This window comes from Camelus dromedarius, chromosome 9 (assembly GCF_036321535.1).
Source record: "Camelus dromedarius isolate mCamDro1 chromosome 9, mCamDro1.pat, whole genome shotgun sequence".
In the NCBI taxonomy this organism is placed as follows: Eukaryota; Metazoa; Chordata; class Mammalia; order Artiodactyla; family Camelidae; genus Camelus; species Camelus dromedarius.
In genome coordinates, this window is record NC_087444.1 from 67,789,543 (window position 1) to 67,802,511 (window position 12,969).

General features: G+C 51.8%; 1 protein-coding gene across 1 annotated transcript; it reads left to right on the plus strand.

Annotated features, from left to right (window-relative positions):
* Positions 1-2,323: 2,323 nt before the first annotated feature.
* Positions 2,324-12,644, plus strand: KCNK6 (potassium two pore domain channel subfamily K member 6). The gene is made up of 3 exons (XM_031458621.2): positions 2,324-2,691; positions 8,451-8,846; positions 9,011-12,644. Exons 1-3 carry the CDS (start codon positions 2,370-2,372, stop codon positions 9,232-9,234), a joined length of 942 nt encoding a protein of 313 aa, XP_031314481.2. The 5' UTR covers positions 2,324-2,369; the 3' UTR covers positions 9,235-12,644.
* The last annotated feature ends 325 nt before the right edge of the window (positions 12,645-12,969 follow it).

Here is a 12,969-nt window from a genome sequence, read left to right on the forward strand (position 1 = left end):
AAAAAACACTCTATGACCCCCAGCAGCTCAGCACATACAGGCACACCTGCAAGCGAGGAGCCCTGAAAACCAAGCTTCCTTAGTCTCTCCCGTCTCTGCCCTCAGTCATCCCCTTTATCTAACCCTGTCACCCCCTTTGTCTCCCCCTCAGCCTCCCCTTCTCTGTCCCTCAGTCTCCTCCAGTTATCTCAGGCAAAGATAATGGTAGAAATGACTTATGGGGAATGATAGCACTCCGGAAGGATGTCAGCAAGTTGACTTTATCACTGTGGATTTCCCTTTCCTCCTCTGAGACATTGTCTTTTCTGGGGACCTTGAAGACTGTTCTGGTCTCTCAGTTATGAGTCCTAGCTAAGTTGCGGTCCTTTTTTTGTGAGTGAGGTACCCTTGTTCCTTTTCTGTGTCTCTGGTTTAATATCTGTGCTTTGGGCTCCACCACCATTTTCTCATCTTCAGCCCTCTCTCTCTCCTAAATTCTTCTGTGACTATTATATATATTTTACTAATAAAGCAGGGATTTTGGCTTCCTGCTGGCCTCATGTTCACCCCTTCCTGATTGTGTGACTACTCTAGTTTTAAGCCTAAATGTTCTCATCTGTTTAATGGGAATAATGTAAAACAAAACAAAAAAAATTACCCACCATCCAGTCCTACAAGAATCAAGTCATTAGCCACTGTAGTTGCTGACCTATAACCCAAAAGGAATTCAGGGAGAAGATCAGGATGAGGCACTCTGTGCTCCAGGAAAATAGGCCCTTAGATAGTTAGAAATACTTCAGGACATATTTTTTATGAACGTGGATTCTTGCATCTTCCCATACTAAAATTATTAACTAAGATAGCTGTTCCTTGTGACTAACAGTAACCTTCTAAGGAGATGTGTGCCTGATTGCATGTACCCCTTAACCATGTGTATACTGGCCTCTCCCCCTACTTCTTTGCAGCAGTTCCTCAGAGCTGAGAGGATGTCACTCAAGCTTTGTTCCTCAATAAGTCCCCAGCTAAAAGTAAAATTCACATTTCTCACATTGTGCTTTTTTATTTTATTTTTTTTTCAAATTTACAATAATATAGAAGGGGTTGAGAAGTCAATACAAGCCCATGTGTCCACAAGGCCTGGCATTATTATAAGCTTTTGATCACTGGCAGCTACTGTTACTATTTTTATTATCAGGTGTCTCTTCTAGGGTTGGCAGCCCCAAGTTGGCTTTACCCTAAGAACTGCCACACTTTTATAAATAGAATCAGCTGGGGTGTGTCTGAGCTGGGTCCCAAGCTCCACTCCTCTGCCAATCACATGTGGTTGGAATTCTGGGCTGTCCTCCAGAAAGCTGTCAGGGAGGATGACGAGTTACAGACAGAGGAGGGTGGAAGAAAAGTACAGGAGAAACTGAAGGAAAAATTTCTCCTTAAACAGAGGTGTATATCTGTGATTCTGCCAGGGAAAGAGAACCTGGCTCACTCCTGTTCATCCTTCATGTCTCAGCTCAGACACTCCCTTCCTGGTGAAGCTCTTTTGACCTCCCTAAACTGGGTCAATTTAGGCTCCTCTAGGCTTCTCTGGGTCCCACAGTTCTCTAAGCTTCCCCATCTCAGTCCCTGTCCCTGTGCCCATGCTTCCCTCATCACAGCCCTGACCGTATTGGCTGTCACTCTGTTGAAGTGCTGGGAGCCCCCAGAGGGCAGGGTCCAGGACTGTGTTGGTCACTGCTGTGTCCCCGGCATCATCCCGCAAAGGGCCAAACACAACGCAGGCGCTGAGCAAAGACTGGGTGAACAGCTAAGGATCCCCACTCTGTCCGTGAGGGCACAGGTGACACCTGGCCCTGTGGTGTCCCTTCATGAGTTAGGCGTCCTCTCCGGGTGGACGTAGCTCCACTCCAGAGAACACCTGGCGAATGGAGCGAAGCTGGATTTCAGTTTGTCTCCTTGTCCCTTCAGCCACGCGCCCCAGTGCGGATGCGGCGTACAATCTTCGCAGCCGTGCGCGTTGGACAGGTAGAGTTGGGGAGCGACTCCTCCGTCAGAGAGCGGAAAAGAGAGTTCGGATTCTCACCGGGATAGGGAGCCGCGGCTCAGGGCAGGAAGAGAAGGAAGGAAGGGAAGGAGAGGAAGAAACCCCCCCACCGCTCGCTTCCCGCGGGTCTCCCGGGGCCGGGAGCGCCGGGCTCCTCCCAGTCGGTGCTCGCACCTGGCGGTGGGGCGTGCCTCAGTTTCCTCCACCCCCGCCCCTCCCCTTTTTCCTCTTCTTCCTCTTTGGGGCGCTGGTGGCCGCGTCTCGAGCACTCCCGGAACTGAAGCAGGGCGCCGGGCGGCCCGGAGGCGGGGGCCACGTCAGCGGGGCGGCCGGGGGCTCGGCGGGCTGCGCCATGCGGCCGGGCGCGCTCCTGGCGGGCGCCCTGGCGGCGTACATCGTGTACCTGGTGCTGGGCGCGCTGCTGGTGGCGTGGCTCGAGCGGCCGAACGAAGCCCGGCTCCGAGCCGAGCTGCAGACGCTGCGCGAGCGGCTGCTGCGGCACAGCCCGTGTGTGGCCGCCCCCGCCCTGGACGCCTTCGTGGAACGGGTGCTGGCGGCGGGACGGCTGGGACGCGTGGTGCTCGCCAACTCCTCGGGGTCTGCCAACGCCTCGGACCCCACCTGGGACTTCGCCTCGGCGTTCTTCTTCGCCAGCACGCTGGTCACCACCGTGGGTACGTGAGCGCTTCCGCGAGACCCCCCGGCCCGCGAGGACCAGGGACCCCACCTCGTCCCCCCTTCTCTGAGGACCGGGAGCCGTCACCAAATACCTTCCCGGCAGATCACTCCCAATCGGCTCTGAGCCCAGGATCCCCTCAACCCTCCCCACCTCCCACAAGGAGGACCTGGGACCCCCAGGGACTCGGGGAGCCCCCATTCAAGGCTTTCCTCCCAGGACATCCCCCAGTTCCCCTGGGACCAGGGCCGCCCTCAGAGTACATTCTGGCGAGCGTCCGGGACCCCATTCCTCTGCCTTAACTCCCTTGGAGACTCGGGTCCCTACGTACCCTCTGCGTCCAGGACTGTTCTTCCTCAGAGTCCTCCAGCGAGGACCTGAGACCCTCTGCCTGAGAGCCCTCGACCCCTCTGGACCCGGACCTCAGCCAGGCCGGGACCTCTGCCCTTCTCTCTGGCTCAGACCTCCATCCCCTCCAGCATTATCTCTCAATGCGTTCTTCCGGGATGCCCCCTGGGAAGTTCTACCCCAACCCTGACCATAGGGCCCCAGTGAGAACCCTGAATCTCCAGACCCCTCCCAGAAGCCACCACTAAAGACTTTAGTGCCAATAGAGATCCCTCCACTAGGACATGGGGCCCCCATCTCAGACTTCCACCCCTGTGGACCTAAACCACCCCCCAGCAAGGGCCCCTGTCCTCCTACAGACCAAGGACCACCCCAACCCTCATATTCCCAAACAGGTAGCCTCAAACTCCCCTGCAGGTGCCCCTAACTCCAGACACAGGACCCCTCTTCACATATCCTACTCCATCTTGATGTTCCTTTGTATTGGGGAGCCCTCAGGGCAGGGTTTTCTTCCCAATAGGGACACCCCCTCCCTGTTCCCTCTGAACTTGGGACTTCCAATTCAGCAGGCCCCAGCTGTGAACGTGCGAGACAGAGCTACAGCACCCTCCAGGGAGGACCACTGAGTCTCCAGCCAGAAGCACCCTATCCCACCCCTCCAGTCCCCAAATGGCTCCAGCACAATCCCCTAATGTTTTCCAAACCAGACCCATGGGGACCTCTTTGAATGTGAGAATCCCTAGCTGAGATTCTCACCACTCTCTGAACACTGACACCCGTTAGGGACCCCAGCGCCTTCCCCACACGCTGCCCTTGAGAGCAGAATCCTCCCCCAGCCCCACACAGGAAACCAGCCCAGGTACTCTGCCTTCTGTACCTGCTACCCCTGCCGTGAGACTCCACTGCCTACCCTGGATTTCCCAAGAAAGGAAACCTCCTGGGGACCTGGCACCCCTCCAGTCTCCTCCAGACCCACAGGTGGGACCTTTCTCCCACCCCAACACTGCCCCAGCCTGCTTTGGACCCAAAATTCTCCCTCCATCAAGGACACTCCAGGCCCTCTGCATCCCAGAACCCTCCCCAGTATCCACTCGAGACCATTACCACTTTCCACCCTTGACACTCTCAGCCAGGACCAGAGACACTCACCCCCTCCCATCCTCCCCTTAGCATTGTCTACCCCTTTCATGGTCCCTCAGGCATCCTTGGGCTCAGAAGCCCCCTCTGCCTGAGGACTCCCCTCCCGTTCCCACTTGTGGTCTGAAAAATGCCTCCATTGGTGCCTGCCCCCTTCTTCCTCTGGACTCAGAACCCACACTCCCTCATGTGGGACTGACACCCCCTTCTCCCCAGCCCTACTTGGAAAACCCCCACCTCAGTGCCCCACAGACCTGGAAAATCCCTTTGTGGGCAGGCTCTGCTTAGGCTTCCCACAACCCCTGCCCAGCTCCCAACCTTCCTCTTTCCTCTCCTTGCTAGGATTTGGACTGAGGCAAAGCTAACCCAGACTCCTAGCTTCCCATCCCTGCCAGCAATAGCCTGCATCGTCGTTGTGTGGACCAGCAAACCGAGGCCATGGGCAACAGGGCTGGCTGCTTCTCAGACTCTTCCTAGTAACTGGCTGGGCCTGCCCCACCTGTTCTTGGGCTCCATGCTCCTTCTGTCTCCTCCTAGATCCTGGCTTCTAAGAAGTTGTCCCAGGCAGGACAGGTGGAGAAGCCAAACTCAAGGCAGGCCTGGCCCAGGTTCAGATCCTCATTCAGTCACTGCTGATCTCTAAGCCTCAGTGTCATCTGTAAAAATGGGGATAATAACACTCCTTGCTTCACAGTAATGGTAATACCTGGTAGAGGATTTAACCACATGGATTTTTAATTTGATCAGTGCAAGACCCTTGTGAGGCAAGTACCTGTTAGTGGTCCTATTTTTTACCAGTAGAAATTGAGGCCCAGAGAGGTTGGACAACTTGCCCAAGGCCACACAGCTAGGAAGTGTAGAGTGCAGATTTGAACCGAGGTGATCAGGCCTCAGAGTCCCACGCTGTTAACCAATACACCACGCTATTTCTTAGGCTTGCGTGAATAAAGAAGGATGATGTGTGTATATTGTGTAAAAAAAAAATAATTCTGACATTTGTTTAAAATGATATGTTATTGCAGTAGGGGAGAGAGACTGAACTCAACTCTGAACATAGCAAAGACAGCTGGAGATTTAGAGCCGAGAGCACAGTGATGGGGACAGTGGATGGAAAATGATGAGGAGAAGACCTGGAGGGCAGGGGATTCTTGCTAAACTGGCTTAATAGGATTCTTGCTACAGACAGGCCAGGACTTGACTTAGATATCAAGGGTGGACAATGAGAAATTTGATCAGATATCAAGGCAGGGGGATTCTTCCTAAACCGACTTAGGATTCCTGCTAAAACCGGGCTGAGTCAGGAAGAGGGCTCAAAGGGACTTGACTCAAGTTTGGTCAAGGAGGGAGTCTGTGTCAGGGTGAAGTGCTGGGAGTGATAACTGAGGTTCCCAGAACCTCAGTGATCGTTATTACTGTTGGTGGAGCCAGGAGCCTTGTGTGCATCTGGAGAAATGGAAAACCGGACGTCATTCAGAGAGACCTCTCCCCCAGCGTCCCTGTCTTGTCATAGGCCGGAGTCTTCTGAGGAAGACCTGGGGCCTGGAGCTGATCCAGGCAGGCTCGCTGCAACCGAGGCCAGGGGTGGTGAAGTTAGCCCACTGGGAACTGGGAATCGGGAGAGAGGAAGCGAGCATTACAGTCATGCTAACTCTTTCCATGTTCTAGATGCTAGGCCCTCTCCCAACCTGCCTTTGAGGAGGGGATTTTTTTTTTTTAATGAGGTATTGGGGATTGAACCCAGGACCTCGTGCATGCTAAGCATGTGCTCTACCACTGAGCTATACCCTCCCTCCAGGAAGGGATTTGTTATGAGGCCATTCTGCAGTCCTCTGAGGAAACTGAGGCTCAAAGAGAAGTCACCTAGCCAAGGTCATGCAGGACCAAACAGCAAAGCACTGATTTGGACCTGGCTCTTTGAGGTAGCAAGTTGAGACTCACAGCCCCCCATTCTGTTCAAACTTGATGATTTTTCTGTCTATAAGGATTTCATGTCATTTGCAAACCTGTCATTTCAGCCAGGCTGCTGGAGTTTCTCCATCAAAATCCTTGTATTAATGAAGGTTGGAGTCTAAGTGATGAAGCTCAAATAATAGTTGCTTAAATAAGACGGAAGTTTATTTCTTGCTCAGATTCAAGGTATTCATTCCACAACCAGCATGGTGCTGCGTGGTCAGAGACCCTTGTGTTCCTCCGTAACTCCTGGGCGCGGTTTCCATTCCCAAGCTCATCTCATGGTCCCAAATGGCTGTTTGCCTCCAGCCTTCACATCTGTGTTCCAGCCAGCAGAAGTGGGGAGGAGAGAAGGGAGATAGGCATCTCCATTTCTCTGAAGACACTTCCTGGAAGTATAATTTTTTCATGTATATATCACGGGCCAAGAATTATTCCAGAGTCACACCGAGCCGCAGTGGAGGAGGGAATAGCTATTCCAGGTGACCATGTGTCCAGCAAAAACTAGAGGAATCTTTATTTTTCCTCAGTTTTTTATTGTGGCAAAATACACATAACATGAAATTTATTATCTTAATCATTTTTAAGTGTACAGTTCAATGGTATTAGGTACATTCATTCATTCATTCATTTTTGTGCAGTCATTACCACCATCCATCTCCAGAGCTCTTTTCATCTTGCAAAACTGTATCTATACTCTTATACACTAACTCCCCATTCATTCCTCACCTCAGCCCCTGGCAACCACCATTCTCCTTTCTGTCTCTGTGATTTTGACTGCTCTAAGTGCCACATATAAGTGGAATCATAAAATATTGGTCTTTTTGTGACTGGCTTGTTTCACTTAGCATAATGTCCTCAAGGTTCATCAGTGTTGCAGCATGTGTCAGAATTTCCTTCCTTCAAAAGGCTGAATAATATTCTTCTCTTTGTATGTACATTTTGTCTATCCATTTATTCATCAGTGGACACTTGGGTTGTTTCCACCTTTTGGCTATTGTGAGTAATGCTACTATGAACGCAGGTGTACAGGTATCTCTTCCAGCCCCTGCTTTCAATTCTTTTGAGTATATTAAAAAAAAAAAACAGGGTGTCCTTTTGTGAGGAAGACAGACGCAGGGGAAGCCTGCTCATATGTGCAGTGAATGCTTCCACACCTTCTTACTGATCACAGGCTGCATCTGCAGTCTATGGGGCAACACATTTTACTATCAACATAAACCAGTCCCCTTACCACCCCAGTCTTATCTCTGACCCTTTGTTTGACTTATTTGGGAAATAAGAGATTTTAAATGTCGCACTGCCAGAGTGAGCCAGTTTTACCAACACCTGAATTCCCCTTTATGGTATTTCTGTTTGCAGAACTCACATCCACGCTGACCTTCCTGTGTTCCCAAGTCCTCCGGGACCCAGTGGGGCTTGTCACACCCATTTTAAAGTAGAGGAACCAGAGGCTCTGAGCCAGGGTAGAGCCTGCGCCCTGCATTTATTATTTTGACTGTTGATCAAGTGCCCACTCTGTGCCAGATACCAGGGTGACAGTAGTGACCCACCCAGACAGAAGCCCCTGCCCTCCTGGGCTGGCATCCTGGGGGGAGACAGGCAGCAACCAAGTAAGTAAACCGTATGGTATGCTGGAAGGTGTTAAGTGCCATGAAAACAAACCAAAAGGAAGAGTTGGGTAAGAGGGCGTAAGAGTTCTAAATGGTGAGGGAAGCGCTCACTTAGGTGACATTTGAGCAAAGACCCGAAGGAGGGGAAGAAGGGAGCCATGTGGCTGATACCTGGTGGAAGAGTGTTCCACCTGGCAAGAACAGCCAGTGCAAAGGCCCTGAGGTGGGAGCATGCTGCCCTGTTGGATTGTGTGGTGCTTTGTGGATCATGATGAGGACCTCTTACCTGAGTGAGATGGAGCCACAGGAGGGCTCAGAGCAGGGGAGGGATGTGGTGACCTAACTACTGTGTTCATAGGGTCCCTCTGGCTGTGTAGAGGGGGAGAAGGGAGATCAGGGGAAAGGCTGCCAGGTAGACAGGACCAGGATGGAGCCGTGGGGTGGAGTAGGGTGAAGTGGGCAGGATTGGGATCTATTGGACAGTTGAGATAGCAGTTCTCACCTGCTGTCTGGAGAGTGACAAGGGAATTGGGGATGACCTAAAGGCTCTAGGCCTGAGCAGCAGGAAGGGTGGCAGTGCCACCACCTGGGACGAGACACTCTGGGAGGGGCAGGTTCTGGGGTGACATTAGGTCTCGGTTTAGGGTGGTGGCCACAGAACCCAGGGTGGATGCCGAGTGGGCAGAAGGATTTCCCCTCGCTCCCGCAGGCTATGGGTACACGACGCCGCTGACTGACGCGGGCAAGGCCTTCTCCATCGCCTTTGCCCTCCTGGGCGTGCCGGCCACCATGCTCCTGCTGACCGTCTCAGCCCAGCGCCTGTCGCTGCTGCTCACCCATGCGCCCCTGTCCTGGCTGAGCCAGCGCTGGGGCTGGGACCGCCGGCGGGCAGCCCGCTGGCACCTGGCAGTCCTGCTGGGGGTCGTGGTGATCATCTGCTTCCTGGTGCCAGCTGCAGTCTTTGCCCACCTTGAGGAGGCCTGGAGCTTCCTGGATGCCTTTTACTTCTGCTTCATCTCACTGTCCACCATTGGTCTCGGTGACTATGTGCCTGGAGAGGCCCCTGGCCAGCCCTACCGGGCCCTCTACAGGGTGCTGGTCACAGGTGAGTTGGGGTGGCTGGCTGGGGACTGAAGGTGGGGTCTGAGGGGAACCTGACCCCTCCCAGGGGGAGTTGAGGGTCACAGCTCCATCCTGGGGGGTCCTGTAGCCCTATGGCCCGGCCCCAGAGGTCTGCGTCCACTCAACGCCCTTCTGCTGTCTCTGCAGCCTACCTCTTCCTGGGCTTGGTTGCCATGGTGCTTGTGCTGCAGACTGTCCGCCGCGTGTCTGACCTTCATGGCCTCACGGAGCTCATCCTGCTCCGCAACCCGTGCCCCACCAGCCTCGACCAGGATGAGGAAGATCGGGTAGACATTCTGGACCCCCGGTCAGAGCCACACCAGCAACTCACTGCCGGCTCCCACACTGACTATGCCTCCATCTCCAGGTAGCTGCTGCGGGTGCCGTGAGGCTGGACAGACCGGCCTGCAGCTGAGGGGCCCACGTGACTGAAACTGATGGACTAGAATGTCCAGTAGCACACGCTGGTGTTCGGGAGGCACTGCTTAACTGTCCGTCCTTTGTTTTACCTGCCCCGGGCTCCGCGGGCATCACCACTTCCTTGTTTCCCCTGCCCCTCCTGTCACTTCGCCCTCCACCCCTACACTCTGTGCCTCCCTGGCTTTCTCTCCATTTCTGTCTTTCCCTCTCACCATCTCCTTGTTTCTCATTCTTTTAATCACTCCAACAGCCTCTCACTCAGCCACTCATCGTCTGCTGATCCTACCAGGCTCTGGGCTCAGACCTCATTTTGGGCACTAGATCAGTCACTCCATCTTGGGCAAGTGACTGTCCCTTTCTGAGCCTTGATTTCCTCATCTGTCAGTGGAAAGAATTTATGCCCTCATCCAAAGCCATCTCCTTTGTGCCGGCCCATACTGGGCAGTGCTAAGGACACAATATTTAAGACAGCCTGGGCCCCACTCTCAAGGGGCCATGTTATTCTAAGCTGATTTCTTTGGCCAAGCCCTGTTCTGGGTACTCTACTTGTGAGGAAGACAGTATTATCACCCCTTTCCATAGCTTAGGAAACGGAGGCACAGGGAGGGGAGGTCCCTTTTGTCTTAGACACAGAGCTAGGAGGTGATTGATTTTCTGTTTACTGCCCCTGACATTTGTCGCCTCCCAAGATGGTATATCAGTAATAGCATTTACTGCCAACAATCCATCTCCTGAGCTGTTACCTCTACCAAGCCCTGTGGAGGTTCCAGAAGAGAAAGGGCATTTGAGCCAGGCCTTGATAGTGGACAAGGAGAAAGGGCATGGGGAGGCATTCCAGGCGGAAGGACTGTGTGTGCAAAGGCCTGGATGTACGAAAGTATGTTGGACATCAGCTTCTGGCAAGCCATTTCCTGTGACTGGAGTATGCAGAGAACAAGGGAAGGAGGGTGAAGCAGTGGACGTGGGCACATCTTAAGTGTCCTTAACGACCAACTCTGGAACGTGGTCTCTTTCTTGAGGGCACTAGAGAGTCATGGAAGTGTTTTGAGCTGGAGAGGGCTGTGGTTAGGTTTGGGCTTTAGCTGCTGTGTGAGATAGACCAGAGGGGGAGATTGAGGCTGGGGGCCCAGGGGAGGCTAGGGCAGGAACAGAGCAGGAGGCAATGGGGCTGGACAGGGCTAAGGGAAGGGGAGGAGGGATGCTGAGGAGGCCAAGTGGACAGGCCATAGGCCTTTAGACCTGGGAAGGACAGGCCAGGGAAAAGTCCAAAGATGGTTAGCTACCTCTGAGACGGGGACCTGGGAGAAAAATGATTTGAGGGGAGATACTGAGGCTTGTTTGGAACATGGTGGCTGTGAAGGTCTAAAGGGACATCCAGGAGAAGGCATCAGGAGGTCATAGGACCCTCAAGGCAAGGACTCAGGGGGTGGTTGAAGCTGGAGACAGATGAGGAAATCGAGGTCATGAGGGTGGATATGACTGCCCTGAGTGGGAATGGAGAAGACTAGCCTTGAGAAATCAGCTTTAGGGTATTTATGTATTTAGATCAATAAGGAAAGATTTGGACTGCAGGTAACAAAATCCTGTCTGGCACTGGGTGAAGCAATGAGATGGTGGTATATTGCACATTGCCAGCGTCGGGGAGAGCTCTGGGCATGATACAATCCGCAGCTCCAGGAGGGTCTTGTGGCCCTAGGTTCCCTCTTTCTCTGCTCAGCTACCCTCAGTGGAAGGCTTGGCTCCCACATGGGCTTTCATGGCTCCAAAGTGGCTGCCACGGATCCAGGCACCATAACCCAGACATGTTAATGTTTAATGGAAGAAGAGGGGTGATGTCTCTTCCCATGTTGTCTCTTCGGAAACAAGTTAATCTTTCCCTGATGTCTCCCAGCAGACTTCCTCTTGCATCTCATTGGCCAAAATTGGCTCACATGCATATCTTGAACCAATCGTTGGCTAAAGTGACGGCACCATCATGATTAGCTTGGATTCCTCAGAATTTCCTCTGCCGCCCAGGACTGAGGCTGCGGCTGAGGTTTTAGTTTGCAGGCTGTCAAATACCTGAACAAAACTGGGCTTCTATTAGTAAGGCAGAAAGTTGGGAGAATGGGCGGACACTGAGGAACTAGTCAGCCAGGGCCATCATGTACAATTATGCAGGTTGGGACCAACATAAAGGATGCCTGACCTGCAGGATGGAAACAAATGGGGGCTGAAGTTCAAGACTGAATATGCCCAAAGGGGCTTTCTTTTTCTAATGAACATAACAGCTTCATATGGTGAGCAGTGACGCTTCAAATAATGTCCTCATACCAGAGAGAAGAGCTTACAAAGGAGACAGAAGTTCCAGAGGAGAGTAGGAAAACCAGGAAGGCGGGGAGTATTGGTAAGATGAGAGAATCTTAAGGAGGGAGAAGTCAACACTGTCAAACGATGCTAAAAAATCACATGAAATTGTTTTAATAATAACGATGGAAGACACTTATATAGGATTTATTATGTGACAGGCACTGTTCCAAGCCCTCGATACACAAGAATTTATTTAACCCTCTCAGCAACTCTGAGTCAGGTACATTCTCCAAATTGCAGGTGAGGAAAGGAGGCTCAGAGAGGCTAAGGAACTTACCCAAGTTTACACAGGAAGTGCAGAACTGGAATTTAACCAGGTTTGGGTTGGTTACCTTGTCCCACGGAGGCTTAGAAACATTCACTGTCTGTCTCTTAGCCTCCCAGCCTTCCTGGCCATTGTTGGCCCTGCTGCTAAAGTCAGCAGCTAGGTGGAGAGGCAGCGGCTTGAGGGAAGTGCCTGTATGATCCGGCTTCGGCGCCTCACCACTTCTCCTTCCACATTCCTCTAGACAAGGAAACCAGGCCACGCTCATTTCAAGATTTTTTTTTTAAATGTGCATGCTAAAAAATTGAAAAAGTACAGAAAAGTGTACAGTGGAAAGTAAGTCTTTCTCCTGTATGCAGGCTGTGTTGACGGATTTCTCAGGTCTCCTTCCAGGCATGTGCCAGCAAAATACATGTGCGTGTATATGTGTGTCATTAATTTTTTTCTTTGTGTCATTAATTTTTTTCTTTCACTCTACATAAGTGGTACCTGGTATGGTGAGGTGGTGACAATTACAGATTCTGGAGGCCAAGTTCCTCGGTATTAATCTGAATTAAATCACTCACAGGCTCTGTGGTTTTGGGCAAGTGATTTCACCTGCCTTTGCCTGAGTTTGCCAATCTGTGAAATGGGATGATCATAACACCTACCTCATGGATTTGTCTGAGAATGAAGCAATTTAATATCTGTAAAGCTCTTAGAACTGTGTCTGGTACTCAATAAAATGTCAGCTAGTGGTTATACTCATTTCTGTACCTTGCTTTTCCATATTGTTTCATGTATACATACATAATTTTTCTGTACTTTTTACTTTTTTAATGTTTTTTTTTTCTGGGGGGAGGTAATTAGGTTTATTTATTTGTTTGTTTTAATGGAGGGACTGGGGATTGAACCCAGGACCTCATGCATGCTAGGCATGCGCTCTACCACTGAGCTATATCCTCCCCCCGTACTTTTCTAATATTCTCTTTTCTGCTTTTTTTCATGTACCCAGTGTAATTGGAGATTATTCTAGAGGCAGACAAGTAGGTCTCATATCCTTTTTTATGTCTGCAGTGCTTCCTTTAGAACT

Bases quoted from the DNA above. Each gene is read 5' to 3' on its own strand.
- KCNK6 (XM_031458621.2), top strand. From the start codon at position 2,370: ATGCGGCCGGGCGCGCTCCTGGCGGGCGCCCTGGCGGCGTACATCGTG. The intron at 2,692-8,450 runs GTACGTGAGCGC...TCGCTCCCGCAG, and splicing joins CACGCTGGTCACCACCGTGG to GCTATGGGTACACGACGCCG. The intron at 8,847-9,010 runs GTGAGTTGGGGT...CTGTCTCTGCAG, and splicing joins CTACAGGGTGCTGGTCACAG to CCTACCTCTTCCTGGGCTTG.